Below are 19,312 nucleotides of genomic sequence, written 5' to 3'. Positions count from 1 at the left end.
AGGCAAATTAGGTTTAAAATAACTAGACTTTCTGTACTTTCTCTACTATGTCTGTGATAATATTTTCCTCCCTTGATGAAAATGCAGCACAACTTGAATTTGAGATAAAGCTCAGATCAAATGTTACAAAGAGATAAATATACAAATGTTAAACTGAACACAAGCAACACAAGCTGCTGCGTCTTTACATGTTTCACACTATAGTGTGAATACTAATGTAATACTACTAATACTAATACTAATGTAAATGATGATGTGTGACACGGTCCCGAGCTCTAGTGACTCAATATAAGATAAGATAAGATATTCCTTTATTGTCCCACATGGGGAAATTTCATTGTTGCAACGCAGGAAGATACAGAGGCAGATACAGAAGAAAAGAACAGATCACTTAGAGGAAGTTTGAAAACCACTCTCAGTAGAAGATCTCCTATATGTCTCCATATGTTTGGACAGATCACAGTTGTATAGTTCTGAATTCCACAATGAAACTGAAAACACAATAGTAGTTTTATCATGTGGTGATTATGTAATATATATTATTATAATATTATATTATATTGTAGCACCAACACAACAACAAATTCAGTGATGATTTATTAATTGTTAAACCAACTCTTTACCTTTACTCATTTCATCCGTCACTTGTGACAAAAGTCACTCATTTCAACTTCAAAAACACAAGTTATAACAGATACAACTTCATTTAAATGAAGATTATACTGATTTTATGTAGTAATATTTATCACCACTGGAACGCCATGCCTGAGTCATTCTCCCAAAGGTGTTGCGCTCATGGTAACAGTACTTTAAAGAGTCAGTGCAGTGGACTACTTACTTACTACTTACTACTTACTAATTACTGGAACATGTACTTTTAACATCGTTCCCTGTGAGAAAAGTACAACGAGTCTCAAAGCGTCATAAGTGCAACAGGTTTTTACAAAGCAACGGATTCCAGGAAACAAGACACAAAAAGAGTGTTTAAATGTGCGGCGGCTCGTTCACACCGCGTCTCAAACTGAGGCTGCTCATCCGTTTATCCTCCATCCCCTCTGCAGAACCTGCTGCTCTTCCGTTTATCCTCCATCCCCTCTGCAGAACCTGCTGCTCTTCCGTTTATCCTCCATCCCCTCTGCAGAACCTGCTGCTCTTCCGTTTATCCTCCATCCCCTCTGCAGAACCTGCTGCTCTTCCGTTTATCCTCCATCTCCTCTGCAGAACCTGCTGCTCTTCCGTTTATCCTCCATCCCCTCTGCAGAACCTGCAGCTCTTCCGTTTATCCTCCATCCCCTCTGCAGAACCTGCTGCTCTTCCGTTTATCCTCCATCCCCTCTGCAGAACCTGCTGCTCTTCCGTTTATCCTCCATCCCCTCTGCAGAACCTGCTGCTCTTCCGTTTATCCTCCATCCCCTCTGCAGAACCTGCTGCTCTTCCGTTTATCCTCCATCCCCTCTGCAGAACCTGCTGCTCTTCCGTTTATCCTCCATCTCCTCTGCAGAACCTGCTGCTCTTCTGTTTATCCTCCATCTCCTCTGCAGAACCTGCTGCTCTTCCGTTTATCCTCCATCCCCTCTGCAGAACCTGCTGCTCTTCCGTTTATCCTCCATCCCCTCTGCAGAACCTGCTGCTCTTCCGTTTATCCTCCATCCCCTCTGCAGAACCTGCTGCTCTTCCGTTTATCCTCCATCCCCTCTGCAGAACCTGCTGCTCTTCCGTTTATCCTCCATCCCCTCTGCAGAACCTGCTGCTCTTCCGTTTATCCTCCATCCCCTCTGCAGAACCTGCTGCTCTTCCGTTTATCCTCCATCCCCTCTGCAGAACCTGCTGCTCTTCTGTTTATCCTCCATCCCCTCTGCAGAACCTGCTGCTCTTCCGTTTATCCTCCATCCCCTCTGCAGAACCTGCTGCTCTTCTGTTTATCCTCCATCTCCTCTGCAGAACCTGCTGCTCTTCCGTTTATCCTCCATCCCCTCTGCAGATCGGCTGTTCTTTGACGCATCTGTGGTGTACGAGCCCGAGCTATTTTAAGATTTCTCGGGAGAAAATGAGAAGGTGTCATATTCTCACGAAGGAGGAAATATGGGTGCAACAAACACTTTGCATAGAAGTGCGATGGAGCCTGATGGCGGCTTATGTAAGAGGCTGCGGCGCTCGAAAGACTTTATCCTTTCTTTATTTCCCCTTGTTTTAGAATATGAAATAAAATAATCTGTGTCCATCATAACAAATAATGAATAGAAGGAGTGCAAAACAATCATTCTTTTGTATCTATAACAAATATTAAGATACAAAAGAACTTTTCTCCCACGTTTTCATCGGGGGAGAAACTTGACTGCAGTTACCAGAGAAACAAGAACATGTTCTGGCATCCGGCTAAAAATAGCAGGATGTGTCTATTTTAATCCAGCCAGCTAATATTGACTGTATATATTCTGTATTTATTCTGTATTTATCCCCAACTTGAAGACAAACGTTTCCAAGGACACGAACACAACTGTTACTGCAATAACTACTGCTACAACTATGACAAACTAATACTATAGCCATTTACACCACTATACATTAAAAGCAACAGGTTTAAAAACTCAGTCTATTAAATATAAGATAAGATAAGATATTCCTTTATTGTCCACACATGGGGAAATTCCATTGTTGCAACGCAGGTAGATACAGAGGAAAAGAACAGATAACTTATAGTAAATTTAAAAAACACTCTTAATAGAAGAACTCGTATAAACAAAACTCTTATAAACAAAAACTCCTATAGACAAAACCTCTCATTTCTTAATAAGGAATGGAGGGGGAAAATAAAGATAAAAATATAGCCGCAAGCGGCAATGATCGGCCCTCGCCACGCCGCCGCCACCACGCCGCAAGAGGAGGGGGCGCGTTATTGTCCTTTTATTACGCCTACTGCTGAATCTGTGACGCTGTCACATCTTCTCCCCTTTGTTTTACCATCAAAAAGCAATTTTATTTTGAATTCTTGGCAAAATGTGCGGCTTTGCCGCACAGACACCGTGACTCTTTGAATAAAAATGTGGATAACTTTTGATGGTCCTGAAGATGAGTCTCACCAAATTTCAGGTTAATATGTCTAACGCCCTGGGAGGAGTTTGTGAAAGTCTAAAGTGTAAACATGTTCTGGCGATTTCCCCATTGGAATAACATGGGAGGTTTCGGTCATCGTTACGGCAACGCCATAACAATTATGACATGGGTCTCATTGACTTTTTTGATGGGGATGCTAAAATTGAGTTGTGTGTCAAATTTCATATAATTTCGAAAAACTAAACATTTAACCTCCATATAAAATCTGTAGGGGGCGCTGTGGCGCCAAATGAATTTATTTCACTTCAAGTAGGTTTAGGGCAAAGAGTTTAACAACTGATTCTAATTTGACGCAATTCGGACTTTATCTGCGCAAACGGCAGAAATTTTAGATATGGGAGATTTCTGAAATTCTAGCTACAGTTTGCGGCTTCGCCGCACAGAGACCGTGAGAGGTATCAATGTAATTTGGATAACTTTTGATGTCCCACTCCTCAGTAGCATTTTCACCAAATTTCAGCTTTTTAGGGCCAACGCCCTGGGAGGAGTTCGTAAAAGTACGACGTTTGGAAAAACTCCGAAGTCATGTTTAGCCATTTTTGAAGCAATATGGCCGACATTTGGTTGGGCGGCCGTAATAATATTTTTTACTTCTCTTGTCACCATCTACCTCTGCGCCAAATTTCATGATTCTACGATCAGATTTTTTTTGGGTCATTTCCCATCTCTCAATGCATTTTTGGTACATTTGGGGGCGCTGACGCGCCAATTTTTTTTATTTTAGAAAAGGGAAATAGCCAGAATGTAGAGAACATTTTTGTGACTTTTCGTCAATGTTCACTGGGTGAAAAATAGGGGGGTTGGTCCCGAGAAGAAGAAGAAGAAAGAAGAAAGAATAATATTCCGATGCGAAAACAATGTTTCCCATTTTTCAAATATCATAAACTATACATTTTCGGAAAGCGCTCGCGCTTTCCTACCTCATGGTGTGGGTCCCTGGTCACTGACGGGTACTTTCGATAATTTTGAGTGGGCTCCGCACACTTTGTGTTTTTGGCCCTCTATACAGTAATAATGTTCAATTTTTGCATTACATGCTTATATGCACGGAACATGCAAGAGATGGGGAACGTATTCGTGAGCTACTTAGCGCAAATGAGTGCTTTATATGGGGATGACGACCGCTTCGCGGTCGTCATCTCAATGTAAAGTGCTCGTTTAGTGCGCACTTTTGCACGGGCTTCGCCCGTTTACAACGGTAATGTTCCATTTTCCTACTACTAATTAGTATGCACGGGGCGTGCATGAGTGAAGGAGTGCGTTAGTGAGTGTTTGGAAGTGGGCGAGCGCTTCGCGCTCGATTTCGTGCGCACTACGTGCGCACTTTCGCAGCCGTGCTTCGCACGGCCTTACGAGATTAATAGGCCTCTCGCCAGCTTGTGGCGCTCGAGCCTAATAATAATAATATTTAGCAAAAACAATAAAGCCGTTTCCACTATAACAACAAATTATACATCGTTTGAAAGCTCTAAGCCTTCCCGATGCCGCCATGGGGTGGAATCATCATTACGAGCGCTTACGTGCTCGTCACTCCCTATTCCGTCGGGATGCCCCGCCCACTCCCCATAGACTTCCATTGATTTGAGCAGATACAAGCATGGCCCATGCCTGCGGCATGGATTCTTGCGTACGGGACGATGCCAGGAGGGTTTTTGGAGGAATGCAGCGCTTCGCGCTGCTGTTGTCAACAATGAGTGAATGGGCTGCGCCCATTCACTAATTGTTGACTATTTCTGTCATAGCAGGAGTAAGTATGCATGATCCATGCCTTCGGCATGGGCTAGTTCACTGTACTTGCCAGGGGCGACGGGTACCAAACATGCGGGCTGCGCCCGCATGTTTGGTCAGACAGTTGCAACGCTGCCGAAGGCCCTCCGCCCTGCTGGGGCTCGGGCCTAATAATATTCCGATGCGAAAACAATGTTTCCCATTTTTCAAATATCATAAACTATACATTTTCGGAAAGCGCTCGCGCTTTCCTACCTCATGGTGTGGGTCCCTGGTCACTGACGGGTACTTTCGTTAATTTTGAGTGGGCTCCGCCCACTTTGTGTTTTTGGCCCTCTAAACAGTAATAATGTTCAATTTTTGCATTACAGGCTTATATGCACGGAACATGCAGTGCTCGTTTAGTGCGCACTTTTGCACGGGCTTCGCCCGTTTACAACGGTAATGTTCCATTTTCCTACTACTAATTAGTATGCACGGGGCGTGCGTGAGTGAAGGAGTGCGTTAGTGAGTGTTTGGAAGTGGGCGAGCGCCTCGCGCTCGATTTCGTGCGCACTACGTGCGCACTTTCGCAGCCGTGCTTTGCACGGCCTTACGAGATTAATAGGCCTCTCGCCAGCTTGTGGCGCTCGGGCCTAATAAAATGGTGTAACACAAAATAATACTAATAATAATGGTAAAATAAACACTCTATTTACATCAGTTATATGCACATGAATGTGACATTATTGCATGCGAGTACCACAGTAATTGCACATGAATATGACATTATTGCACATGGTTAAGTCAATATTACACATGGTTAAGTCAGTATTGCACATGGTTAAGTCAGTATTGCACATGGTTAAGTCAGTATTGTACCTGGTTAAGTCAGTATTGCACATGGTTAAGTCAGTATTGCACATGGTTAAGTCAGTATTGCACATGGTTAAGTCAGTATTGAGTATTGCACATGGTTAAGTCAGTATTGCACATGGTTAAGTCAGTATTGCACATGGTTAAGTCGGTATTGCACATGGTTAAGTCAGTATTGCACATGGTTAAGTCAGTATTGAGTATTGCACATGGTTAAGTCAGTATTGCACATGGTTAAGTCAGTATTGCACATGGTTAAGTCAGTATTCTACGTGTTCAGGGCTGACAGTGTTTGTTATAAAGTCTGACTGCTAAACACGTGTGTCTATATACGTTCTATATGTACTTAGCTTTACTTTATGTCATGTCCATAAGAGACTATCAATAAAGAAAGCTGGACCTGCTTTACAATCCTGACAATACGAAGGAAACTGTCATTCAAATGAGAATAGAGGAAGAAATGATGTCAAATTGATCAAAGCTACGACTGAAACACCTCATATTTGATAATTTTCAGCATTTCCCCGTTAACAAAACAAAAATAATGACACTCCCGGTAATAATCACACATATTAATTCAACTGTTTTTGACTTTTTTTCGGCTGGATTTGAGCGTTTTTCGTTGCGTTCGTTGTGTTGTTATGACGTGAGCTAGCTCCGAGCGAGCCCACCAGCCCCCCCCCGCGCCCTCCGGCCGCGCTAAAGTACGGCGTGTCGTCGGTACACGATTATATACACGTTTATATGAAAGAGGAACTTCACGAACGACTGGAATCGCTTTAAATTAACTTGTTTTGACTTTATTCGGCTGGATTGAGTGTTTTCGTCGTGTCGTTGCGATGTGTCTTGGCTCTGAGTCCCCCGGCTCCGGCCCCGCCCCCCCGGCTCCGGCCCCGCCCCCCCGGCTCCGGCCCCGCCCCCCCGGCTCCGGCCCCGCCCCCCGGCCGGCGCCGTACCGCGTTTCCACAAAGGAGGAACTCATGAAACTGCAGAGAACAGTCGTCTTACCCGGAGATCGTCACGTTATCCCGTCGCAATACTGACCTAACCTAATACTGATGTGCAATTCTGTCATATGTGCAATTGCTGTTGGAATTCATGTGCAATCTATGTCCTGTCGTGACACATATTCATGTGCAATTACTGTCGGGATCACATGCAATGGTATTTATTTATTTATTTATTTGTCTATGGGAGTTTTTATTTATTTATAGGAGATCTTCTACTGAAAGTGTTTTTCAGACTTCCTATAAGTGATCTGTTCTTCTGTATCTACCTCTGTATCTACCTGCGTTGCACCAATGAAATTTCCCCATCTGGGACAATAAAGGAATATCTTATCTTATCTTATCTTATCTTATCTTATTAACAATGGCAATTCAACAACATCAAACTCAATTGTATTTCTCTCAACCGAAGATGTTTTTAAACACATTATATTTCTATTTAACATAGATTAACCCACAGTAAAGACCTCACTAACGTCCCGGTTGTGAACACGACCAGCACCGGGGAGCGGAGAGGTCACCCGTGTACGCTTTGAACCCCCAAAACTGCTTTTTCATGCGTCCGTGTGATGCATTACTGGCACGCTGCACCATTTCGGAGGGAAACCCGCTCTAAAAATAGCTCTGGAGTGAAGGAGGAGGACAGTGATCCGGAGAGCGCTCGTCTCCCAGGGGCGTTCACACTTAACGACGGAACAGTCCATCGCTTTAGGCCTGTGCAGCTAATGCTTTGCTCCCAGCTTGAATTCAATAGCACATTTCTGATTCTGCGAGCGACTATGGCAACGACGCTCCACTGTCTCGATGGGAGCGTGGATCAAGCAGGAAGTCTCTGACCCTTACAGTTAATAATGACCGCTCGTCTCCATCGAGGGCGTGACAGACGACCTTTCTATCTTTAGTCTTGACTCTCTGTCGGTCGTGCTGCTCTAATTTTAGCCTGTTCAATAATGCACACGTACGCACTCCCTCTCTTTATGCAAATGTGTTGTCGGGATTTACACCGGCGGAAATAATCGCCACCGGCTACAGAAAGTCTCCGGGAACAGAAGTGGCGTAATGGCGTCTTTGAACAAACGGCAGCTCAAACAAAAGAGGAACACGGCGAGGATCCGCACGCCCACGCGCTGCTTTTTGTTTCGTTCTCTGTCAGGGCTTTGTTTTGTGGTGTTTTTCCTCTTCTTTTTGAAGTAGAAACCCTAATGCGTCATGGCCTGGTATTCTGGGGATGCCGTATACGCCCAGTACGGATGTGGGGAAGTGATTTATGCACCGAGCACCCCAAATAACATCAGCAGAGCAGCGGTCATTAAAGAGCTCGGACTTACTTTTGAAAGACAAATTAATAAATAAATACACAACGGTCAAAGCTGATCGTTGCTGATAAGATAATGGCTTAAAGTGCATAATACGGATTAAACTACACAACGTTGTGAACATGATTATACTGAAGATTTGGCTGAACATTTTGCCTATTTTTTTTTTTTTTTATAAGCAGACATGACATGAGCAACAATAATGTAAAATATAGCCGCAAGCGGCAATGATCGGCCCTCGCCACGCCGCCGCCACACCGCCGCCACGCCGCAAGAGGAGGGGGCGCTAACGCGCCCCAATTGTCCTTTAATTACATTTACTGCTGAATCTGTGACGCTGTCACATCTTCTCCCCTTTGTTTTACCATCAAAAAGCAATTTTATTTAGAATTCTTGGCAAAATGTGCGTCTTTGCCGCACAGACACCGTGACTCTTTGAATAAAAATGTGAATACCTTTTGATGGTCCACGCCTGAAGATGAGTCTCACCAAATTTCAGGTTAATAGGGCTCACGCCCTGGGAGGAGTTTGTGAAAGTCTAAAGTGTAAACATGTTCTGGTGATTTCCCCATTGGAATAACATGGGAGGTTTCGGTCATCGCTACAGCAAAGCCATAACAATTATGACATGGGTCTCATTGACTTTTTTGATGGGTTTGCCAAAATTGAGTTTTGTGTCAAATTTCAGATAATTTCGCAAAACTAAACATTTAACCTCCATATAAAATCTGTAGGGGGCGCTGTGGCGCCAAATTAATTAATTTCATTTCAAGTAGGTTTAGGGCAAAGAGTTTAACAACTGATTGTAATTTGACGCAATTCGGACTTTATCTGCGCAAACGGCAGAAATGTGAAATTTGGGAGATTTCTGAAATTCTAGCTAAAGTTTGCGGCTTCGCCGCTCAGAGACCGTGACAGGTATCAATGTAATTTGAATAACTTTTGATGTCCCACTCCTCAGTACCATTTTCACCAAATTTCAGCTTTTTAGAGCCAACGCCCTGGGAGGAGTTCGTAAAAGTACGACGTTTGGAAAAACTCCAGAGTCATGTTTAGCCATTTTTGAAGCAATATGGCCGACATTTGGTTGGGCGGACGGCGTTGCCGTATGAATATTTTTTACTTCTCTTGTCACCATCTACCTCTGCGCCAAATTTCATGATTCTACGATCAGATTTTTTTTGGGTCATTTCCCATCTCTCAATGCATTTTTGGTACATTTGGGGGCGCTGATGCGCCAATTTTTTAATTTTAGAAAAAGGAAATAGCCAGAATGTAGAGAGGCACGATTTTTAGAGGTGTGCACATTTTTCACTGGGTGAAAAATAGGGGGGTTGGTCCCGAGAAGGAAGAAGGAAGAAAGAAAGAAAGAAAGAAAGAAAGAAAGAGAAAAAGAAAGAAAGAGAAAAAGAAAGAAAGAGAAAAAGAAAAAAGAAGAAAGAGAAAAAGAAAAAAGAAGAAGAAGAAGAAGAAGAAGAAGAAGAAGAAGAAGAAGAAGAAGAAGAAGAAGAAGAAGAAGAAGAAGAAGAAGAAGAAGAAGAAGAAGAAGAAGAAGAAGAAGAAGAAGAAGAAGAAGAAGAAGAAGAAGAAGAAGAAGAAGAAGAAGAAGAAGAAGAAGAAGAAGAAGAAGAAGAAGAAGAAGCGAATGTTTCCATTTTTCAAATTTCATAAACTATACATTTTCAGAAATACCTCATGGTGTGGGTCCCTGGTCACTGACGGATACTTTCGTTAATTTTGAGTGGGCTCCGCCCACTTTATGTTTTTGGCCCTCTATACAGTAATAATGTTCAATTTTTGCATTACATGCTTATATGCACGGAACATTCAAGAGATGGGGAACGTATTCGTGAGCTACTTAGCGCAAATGAGTGCTTTATATTTAAAGTGCTCGTTTAGTGCGTACTTTTGCACGGGCTTCGCCCGTTTACAACGGTAAAGTTCCATTTTCCTACTACTAATTAGTCTGCACGGGGCGTGCATGAGTGGAGGAGTGCGTTAGTGAGTGTTTGGAAGTGGGCGAGCGCTTTGCGCTCGATTTCGCACGGCCTTACGAGATTAATAGGCCTCTCGCCAGCTTGTGGCGCTCGGGCCTAACAAGGGCCAATGTCCATATGACCTACAGAAGAGTCTGATCAATAATAATACCTGATAACACCTTTATTTTGTTAAATTATTGTTTAAAATAGTCAGAAAAATGTGTCAGTCGTGTGTAAATTGTTCCTACATTTTCACTCAGCTCCATTTTCTGTATTTTTAAACTTTTTTCCCCCAAATATTCTTCACAAACTGCAATTCATATCATATCATTGGCTCTTTGTGCCCAAGCAACTGAACAATAGAAGCACTTTTTGACACTTTTGCATAAACATTCATTAAATCAGTCTATAAATATGAAGAATATATATATTTTTAGGCTGTAAATAAGTCTTTCTCAGCTTCAAGGAGGCGCTGCCATGGAAACCTCATTACAGTGGCAACAAGTGACAAGATGGAAGAAATGTGTGGGGTGGTAATGTCTCTATTTGGAATATAATTTAACAAACTCAGGCTTGAATATGAGAACAGAACATTGGTTGTTTAGCGCAGCTTGTAGCCACTTTTCTCTTCATAGATAAATGCTATAAATGTCAATAAATGAAAGACGAGCTTTATAGTTTACGTTGCATGAGGCTATAAGTTTGATCATTTACTAAATGTGTGTTTTATGGGATTTAGTTTCCTGTTTATGGACGATATTTGAGGACATTTGCCCATTCCAAATATATTGGTTTTGAATTATTAATTGCTATGACTAGGGTGCTATATTTCCATTACTATGAAACCAATGGATCAACAGGAAGTTAAAACCCATGAATCTAGACTATGCTGTAAATGAAGGGCAGGTTTTATAGGCTACGTCGATAGTGATCATTTACCTGCCCATTTTATTGCCATCAACCAGATCACAACATTTGCATTTTGACCGTTCATCGTATTATATAATAGACAATAAAGGTACACGGCACTAATAATAATACATTTTCTGGCTGAACATCATTTAAACTAATGTGTCGGTCAAAATACTGCCACTGACTTCACCATAGCGACCGTGTAACCTCCTCAGAACGTGCTGTTTTAGTCTGTTTTTAGTCTGTTTTTAGTCTGTAATGTCACGTGAGGCCATTGTCTGCTCCGCCCACGCTTGAAGAAACCTTTGCTTCTAAAAATGGCATCTGCTGTAAGAAAACCCCGGCCCGTTCGTGATAGTGAGATCCCCCCATTAGCGTGTTACCAGGGAGAAAAGACACCACCAACGCTGTTGCTAAGGTAACTCTGGTCAATAACACAGATCGCTGAATCCTCCAGAGCTTTGGCAGTGATTTTCCTTTTTCATCTGTTTAAAAGGCAATGGAGTCAACACTGTGGGACACACTTATGGTTGTGTTCCTGAAGCAGCAGACGATAGCGCTTCAGACGATAGCGCTTCAGACGATAGCGCTTCAGACGATAGCGCTTCAGACGATAGCGCTTCAGACGATAGCGCTTCAGACGATAGCGCTTCATTCAGACGATAGCGCATCATGCAGACAATAGCGCTTTGTGCAGACGATAGCGCTTCGTGCAGACGATAGCGCTTCGTGCAGACGACAATAGCGCATCATGCAGACGATAGCGCATCATGCAGACGATAGCGCATCGTGCAGACGATAGCGCTTTGTGCAGACGATAGCGCTTCGTGCAGACGATAGCGCTTCATTCAGACAATAGCGTTTCGTGCAGACGACAATAGCGCATCATGCAGACGATAGCGCATCGTGCAGACGATAGCGCTTCGTGCAGACGATAGCGCTTCAGACAATAGTGCTTCAGACGATAGCGCTTCAGACAATAGCGCTTCATGCAGACAATAGCGCTTCAGACGATAGCGCTTCGTGCAGACAATAGCGCTTCAGACGATAGCGCTTCGTGCAGACAATAGCGCTTCAGACGATAGCGCTTCAGACGATAGCGCTTCGTGCAGACAATAGCGCTTCAGACAATAGCGCTTCAGACGATAGCGCTTCGTGCAGACGATAGCGCTTCAGACGATAGCGCTTCGTGCAGACGATAGCGCTTCGTGCAGACGATAGCGCTTCGTGCAGACGATAGCGCGTCGTGCAGACGACGGCGCTTCATGCAGACGACGGCGCTTCATGCAGACGATGGCGCTTCATGCAGCCGGAGCTTTGAACATGACAGACTTGATCTCCGGTGAACACAAAGAGGCTTCCACAGAGGGACTTTCCTCCCATCGCTGCCTCCAAAGATGTAGTATTTAGTTTGTTTCTTTACATTCTCAGTCCGTTTTGAACCAGAAGTGTTATAATACTGAAATATCAAACATGATTTAGATACAAAGGAAAAGGCTCATTACCACATTCTTAATAAAAATAGTAACTTTCTTTCATATTACGCTGCGGTTTAAGTAAAAGTTCTGTATATAGAGATATAAACTATAGGAAAAGACAACTTGTTTCCTATGTATGTTTTTTTTTCAATGTTCTGATAATTTTTTACTTTCATATCTAGTTTCGATACTGTTTTTAACCTCAATTACTAGTATCTGGGAAGTAATATTACACATCTCACAATAAAATAATATTAGGACGTTCCAAAGCAACAGAATATCCGATAACCGTAAATAACAAACCTAAAATATGAAGGTTAAATTAATTAACTTTTAGCCCAACGAATGCCAGGAAAAGCCGAACGTACAATTACCGGTAGATGTATTGTGAGTGTGGATAAAACTCAAAAGAAAATGATTATAATGATTTTACATTATATATATTACTCATTTTCCCTCACAATAATGTCAATACTTCAAATGTGCAGCTTGTGACGTCCCATGTGGCCCATTAAAAGCTGTTGCAGTGATGACTAAAATCTGCAAAAATAAATCACGCCTCACTTTTGTTGCATGTTCTTTTTATTTTTGAAACATTTCTCACGTTTGAATTCACCTGGGACCTGATGAATAATTCCTCACAGTTTTCCCGGTCACATTGCTTATTAACAATGACCGGTTTGTGAGTCATTACACGATGTTAGGAGCGAGGAAGAAGAGCAGCAGTCGGGTTTGTGTGAGGGGTGTGACATTATAAACACATCTCACAGTAGAATAGAACATCTTTTGGTCCAGGCCTTTGCAACAATTCACTACAAATGCCCTGAAAATGTCTTAATTCAAATACATATTGTTCATTGCGGGAAGATACTTCATAATCCCTGCCAATGGGAATAAATTGGTGTGGTTGTTTGTGTGAGAGGCCATTAAGAGCTCTGTAGAGCCACTAGAGCCGCTCACCAGTGTCATTGAATGTGGACTTGTGGAAAAGTGTACATTAAATCAAATTAATTCATCTTTTGGAGGACAGTGCAGCAGCAGCTGACCAAAGTGCCACCGAGAAAAATATGTGGCTTTCTGAGTCATATCCAAGAGCGGTCTTTAACAAAAGGTCTACACTATGGAGCTTTATCACAGTAAGAGTAATAAGAAATGTGTTCATAATAAGGCTGAGCAAAATAATATGTCTGTTTGCCGTAACCCGACCGACCCGGTGTGAAACTAGCCGACTGAAATTTTTTTATCAGCATTTTGTTGAGAAAATGTCATTCTTTTATTTTTCGATTATTTCGCCGACTCACCGACCGGACTTGCCTAAACTACTGTGTCGAATATATTTATCACACTTGTTATCCTATCTTTCATCCTCATAGCAAAGATAACGCACTGCGCAACGCATGTGCGTCTACATAATCAGTCCCCCACATGCGTCTGTAACGATAGAGACCGCAAGTTAACGACGACAAATTGCCTTTAACAAGTTGCAGTGCCTCTGTCGGCGCCACTCAAATCTCCATAGGACATGCCAGGCTCTGTCAGGGTGTTTTACGCAATGCATTCTGGGATTGACACACGCCCAGTAGCGACATCACAATAAACATGGCGGCGCCCGTGTCCCCCGCATGTTCCCCCCGCTCGCCTTCGCTACCAAAATAAAGGATAGCGGCGTACAAAAGGTCGATTGAAATGTCTTAAAATCTGGAGATTTAGTCTCATGATTGGGAGACGTTTTCCGTCATTGACTGTTGAAGCCTGACCCCTGGTGGTCACTCCGACTCAAAAAAATGGCAAAATTTTGATCTTTTTTTATGCCTTCAAAGTAAAAAAAATAAGAATTTGCCTACCGACCGAGCCACTTGAAAAATGTTGACTCGGGTTACAGCAAACAGTTCTTAGGCTACCCCAAATAAATTGTCTATTATTTTTGTATTTGTGTTTTAATGCTATGTGATGACTAGACCATTTTTAAAACTTTAAATCCTATACGTTTCTAAATGATTACAATATTTTTTTTATCACATTTTATCATTATTATTACTACTGATAGGACTAAATGTAAATAAAAGATAAATACAATAGATCTACAAAGACTAAGCCGAGTGAGGACAAACAATGTGGATGAAATAACTCTAAATGAAGCTACAAATACATACAATACACACAAATACATGTACAACCAGACGTACCACCCACTGCTGTTTATACTGTTTAGTCTCTTTTATTTTAACGCACAAATGCAGCAAATTCTAGCTCTAAAAAACAGTTTATTAGATAATGGCAGCCCAAAACGTCTTGATTTCAAAACATTGTCCAGATGAAAAATGCCAATTCCTTTGAACTCGTTTCTATTAAAGCTGCAGCAATGAAACGTGCGAGAACACGAGGGAAACACGAGGGAAACACGAGGGAAACACGAGGGAAACACGAGGGAAACACGAGGGAAACACGAGGGAAACACGAGGGAAGCATGAGGAAAACACGAGGGAAACGTGCGAGAACATGAGGGAAACATGGCCAATATTATGATTCTTATTTCTCTTTTATCACGGGATCGGCACGTGTCCCGCCTGAGTCTGACCTAACTTTGAAGCTGCTCTGGACACAAGTATAAAGTGTCCTATGTTCTGTTGGGATAAAGGCACAGAGAGCACCAGAGAGCGCCTGCTATGAGGCGGCATTCTGCCCTTCACGGGACGTCCCGCGCACATGCATTTATTATTCATTCACAGTTGAGGTCGCACAGGGACCACTTTGGATTCGGGAGTCCTTTTGTGGGCTTTGAACGTGATGTCATTGGACGGACTTGAAACAAATGTTATTTAGACGTGTAAAAGGACGCGGAGGTGTTCAAAGGCCTCGGTGCCGCCAGATCAGGTCACGAGTCTGATCTGTGGAGAGGCAACCCTGCACACGGTGAGAATGTATGTTTTTACGAGCCACTAGAACACTCACCACATAGTGCACCTTTAAGTTTGGTTATATACTCCCACATAGTGCACCTTTAAGTTTGGTTATATACTCCCACATAGTGCACCTTTAAGTTTGGTTATATACTCCCACATAGTGCACCTTTAAGTTTGGTTATATACTCCCACATAGTGCACCTTTAAGTTTGGTTATATACTCCCACATAGTGCACCTTTAAGTTTGGTTATATACTCCCACATAGTGCACCTTTAAGTTTGGTTATATACTCCCACATAGTGCACCTTTAAGGTTGGTTATATACTCCCACATAGTGCACCTTTAAGTTTAGTTATATACTCCCATATAGTGCACCTTTAAGTTTAGTTATATACTCCCATATAGTGCACCTTTAAGTTTAGTTATATACTTCCCTTTAGATTATAACGTGAAACATCAAGGGCACATTAACATGTTAGTTCAAAACAATCTTATGGACTTGGACTACTGCTACTACTGCTACTGCTACTACTACGACTACGACTACGACTACTACTACTACTACTACTACTACTACTACTACTACTACTACTACTACTACTACTACTACTACTACTACTACTACTACTACTTTGCAGTTGTTCCACCTTTGATGGTGATGGTGATTATTATAATGATACTAATTAATAATTATAATTAATATTTTTTATTATTTTCAGACTTTGCTTGTGTAGCAAAAAAACACAATCTTGTAGTTAAATGGTTCGATTTGGGTCTAGTATTGTGTTGTAATAATTTACCCAAATTATATCTCATATTTTACAATTTTATGACATTTTTATTCACTACTGTCTAAAATTGAATTTATACCCATCTAGTGTACAAGGCAAGGAACATAGGTCTATCTTATTTTTAGGCTGTAAATAAGTCTTTCTCAGCTTGAAGGAGGCGCTGCCATGGAAACCTGATAAAAGTGGCAACAAGTGACAAGATGGAAGAAATGTGTGGGGTGGTAATGTCTCCACAGGGAAGGAACAAGAGCAGAAAAGCAACATTTGGAATATAATTTAACAGAATCAGGCTTTAATATAAGAACAGAACATTGGTTGTGTAGCCAGTAATCTCTTCTTAGATAAATGCTATAAATGTAAATGAATGAAGGACAGGCTATATAGATTATATTACTATTACTATGAAACCAATGGATGAACAAACCTGTGAATTCAAAGCATCTCCCACATTTGTAGACTCTGCTGTAAATAAAGGGCAGCTTTTATTGGCCACGTTGATTTTGATCATTTACTAATGGAAGTGTGTTATATGCCGTTGTGCTGATAAGAGACTTCCCTTTGTCCAAGCCGCTCTTGTATTTACCAAAATGGCTGAAATCCTGGGAAAGCGTGACTTGCAGCCTAATGCGGAGCTCTTACCTCACGGTCATGTGAGCGTAGTACTCCAGAGGAGAGTAGAGCAGCAGCAGCAGCAGCAGCAGCGAGGCAGGGGCTGGGGATGCCTCTCTCTCTGGCGCCGCCCACCGCTCATCATGTATGCAGTAACCAGGGAGACTAGGGCAGCCTCCTCACGACTCACTTCAAAAAGCGCAGGACTCGTAGTAAAAAGCCCGAGCAGCAGCAGCGAGAGGAGCTGAGCAGGAGAGATGCCTTGGTAGCGGGGACCGTGCCTTAAAAACAGAAGAGATTTAGTCATTCGCTGAAACTTATCCAGATGTGGGGAGCGCCTCTGCCCAAGTATCACAGCCGCGCTCTGGATGCGAGGTGGAGACATAGGAGATTCCTGTGCCGGACGCGTACGATCAGGAGAAACCTGCCGGAGCTGTAGGAGCGGTGGGACTGTCCAAGATGGTTCAAAATGTGGTTCTGGTGTTTCTCCGCAGGCGGTTGAGCCAGAGACCAAACGTGGAGGAGTTGGAGAGCAGGAACATCCTCAAACGTGAGTAATCATCACCGACTCCTGTGTGTGTCACTGATGAGGGAAGATTTAAAAAAGTGCATTCAAAATACAGAGTTAATGTAATACTTTGGCTTTATATGGTGCATAATTCAAAAGCTGGAGTATGCGTGAGTGCACTCTGCTCAATGCATTAAGGGGAACTATGGACATTAACATTGTATGGCTGTTGTTTTGAGACCTACACATTCTTAAAGCCACACTTGTCCACACCAACTCAACCGGCCAATACAATGTTGATTTTGTTTTATGGAATTATGGTAGAAATATAGCGATGCGCATTTGAATTCATGATTTTCACCCTTTTTTCTGATGTGATTTTAGAGAGGAACGACCAAACAGAACAAGAGGAGAGACGGGAGATTAAACAGAGACTAAATAGAAAGGTAAGACCCAACCCTATTAGCCTATTATTGCCTATGTAAATATGTAACAACACTATAACAATCATTTCTATGTCTCTTTTGTAGTTAAACCAGCGGCCGACGGTGGACGAGCTGCGAGACAGAAAGATTTTAATCCGTTTTAGTGACTATGTGGAAGTGGCCAAAGCTCAGGACTACGACCGGAGAGCGGACAAACCCTGGACCCGGCTCTCGGCAGCTGATAAGGTGAGTCTGAGCCTAACGCTCCAAAATATGATGGACGACTTTCATGGCGTCAGAAGAAATTTGGACTTTTGAGCTAAATCCATATATTGAGCCAGAACCTTATCGCCTAAAAACTCATGACTTTCACCATCACTTGATTGCGTTTAGTCGTGTCATGAATCCTACATGTATCACGCCATTCACTAAATCATACTCTGCTCCTCTCGTTTCTTCAGGCGGCAATCAGAAAAGAGCTGAATGAATTCAAAAGCACGGAGATGGAGGTCCATGCGTCCAGCAAACATCTAACCAGGTCAGTGGACTCGCTGTTGTTTACATGTCCAATCATATGTATGCATGATCTATTATTGGCCACACCGAGTTATTTTTAGCTCCCGTGACTTGTCGGAGAGCAGTGCGTAGCTAAAGATAGATGGGAGTGGAGCTGGTGACGGGGGCGGAGCGTCCTTTAGAGTTCTCCTTCAGCAGAGTAGAGATGATAAAACGCCACAGCGTGATTGGCTGAGCCTGAGCTGAAGGCGCGAGGCGGCGGAGCGCGTGAGAACAGCAGCTCTGTGTGTCAGGAGTGCAGGGCTATAAATAGAGAAATGCCCCTCTGAATGTCTGAGGTTATAACTGTGTGCAGTGAAGGGCGTCGCGCTTGTGCAATGTGCTGACATCATCTTTTTTTCTGTTGTTGTAGGTTTCATCGGCCGTGAATGCAGAGCTTTCTTCTGTGAAGAAATGCTGGTCTTCGAGGTTTTCTGAGGCTGTGGACGGCTGCTCAGAACCGACAGTTCAAACGAGCCGGGAGCCTCCTCGTCTTCAGCACATCTTTAGCATTCATCCAGTGCCCTTAGCTGCTGTAATATGGAGGCAGGGTCTGGGGAGAAGGAGGGTTTGTGGCAGCGTGTCCTGGAGACCACTTACAGCTGCCACTCAAGGACTGAAGGAGCCTCTGCCGTGGCGGTTTACAGTGTTGTCAGTGTTGTTTTTGTACCATTTCATGGACTCCTTTGATGAGGCGGCGTGATCCGTGTAGTGGACGAAGTTGTGCATGTGACCAGCTTCACTTTTCTTACCTGAATAATGTGTCACTGGGACTGTGCAGTCTGGAGGGGACAGGGTTTGATATGAACTGTACATACAGTATGTCAATGAATGGGACAAAGCCAATGTCCTCACTGAAAAGAGAATACCTTTGTAAGCACCACTTGTCTTCAAAATACAAGATCTTTTGTAAGGATTGTGTCTCTTTCTTAAAACTTCCAATGAAAATATAAACCTGGTAAAAAACAATGACAGATTCAATTGAATAGCTGTTTTATAACACATTAGTATGAATAAATAAACACAGAACAGGCCATTTGCTGTTATAAAGTTAACACGGCAGCCATAAACCATAGTAACCAAAATATGTAAGAGAATTCAAACATTAAAACATGGAACAATGTGCAAACA

At 42.6% G+C, this 19,312-nt stretch overlaps 1 protein-coding gene across 1 annotated transcript in view; it reads left to right on the top strand.

Moving 5' to 3' along the window:
• The window catches only part of phactr3a (phosphatase and actin regulator 3a), a 110,977-nt gene extending 91,880 nt beyond the window's left edge, over positions 1-19,097 (top strand). Inside the window, exons 8-12 of the mRNA XM_072450253.1 lie at positions 17,188-17,243; positions 17,586-17,647; positions 17,732-17,872; positions 18,088-18,164; positions 18,555-19,097. Of these exons, the coding sequence (XP_072306354.1) occupies positions 17,188-17,243; positions 17,586-17,647; positions 17,732-17,872; positions 18,088-18,164; positions 18,555-18,570 (352 nt within the window). The 3' untranslated portion in view covers positions 18,571-19,097. The remainder of the gene's footprint in view (positions 1-17,187; positions 17,244-17,585; positions 17,648-17,731; positions 17,873-18,087; positions 18,165-18,554) is intronic.
• Positions 19,098-19,312: the final 215 nt, after the last annotated feature.

This window comes from Eucyclogobius newberryi, unplaced genomic scaffold, assembly GCF_026437365.1.
Source record: "Eucyclogobius newberryi isolate DKJ021-1_F unplaced genomic scaffold, fEucNew1.0.hap1 SCAF_17, whole genome shotgun sequence".
Lineage (NCBI taxonomy): Eukaryota > Metazoa > Chordata > Actinopteri > Gobiiformes > Gobiidae > Eucyclogobius > Eucyclogobius newberryi.
Note: the sequence above shows the minus strand (reverse complement) of the source record. Positions and strands in the feature narration are given on the sequence as shown.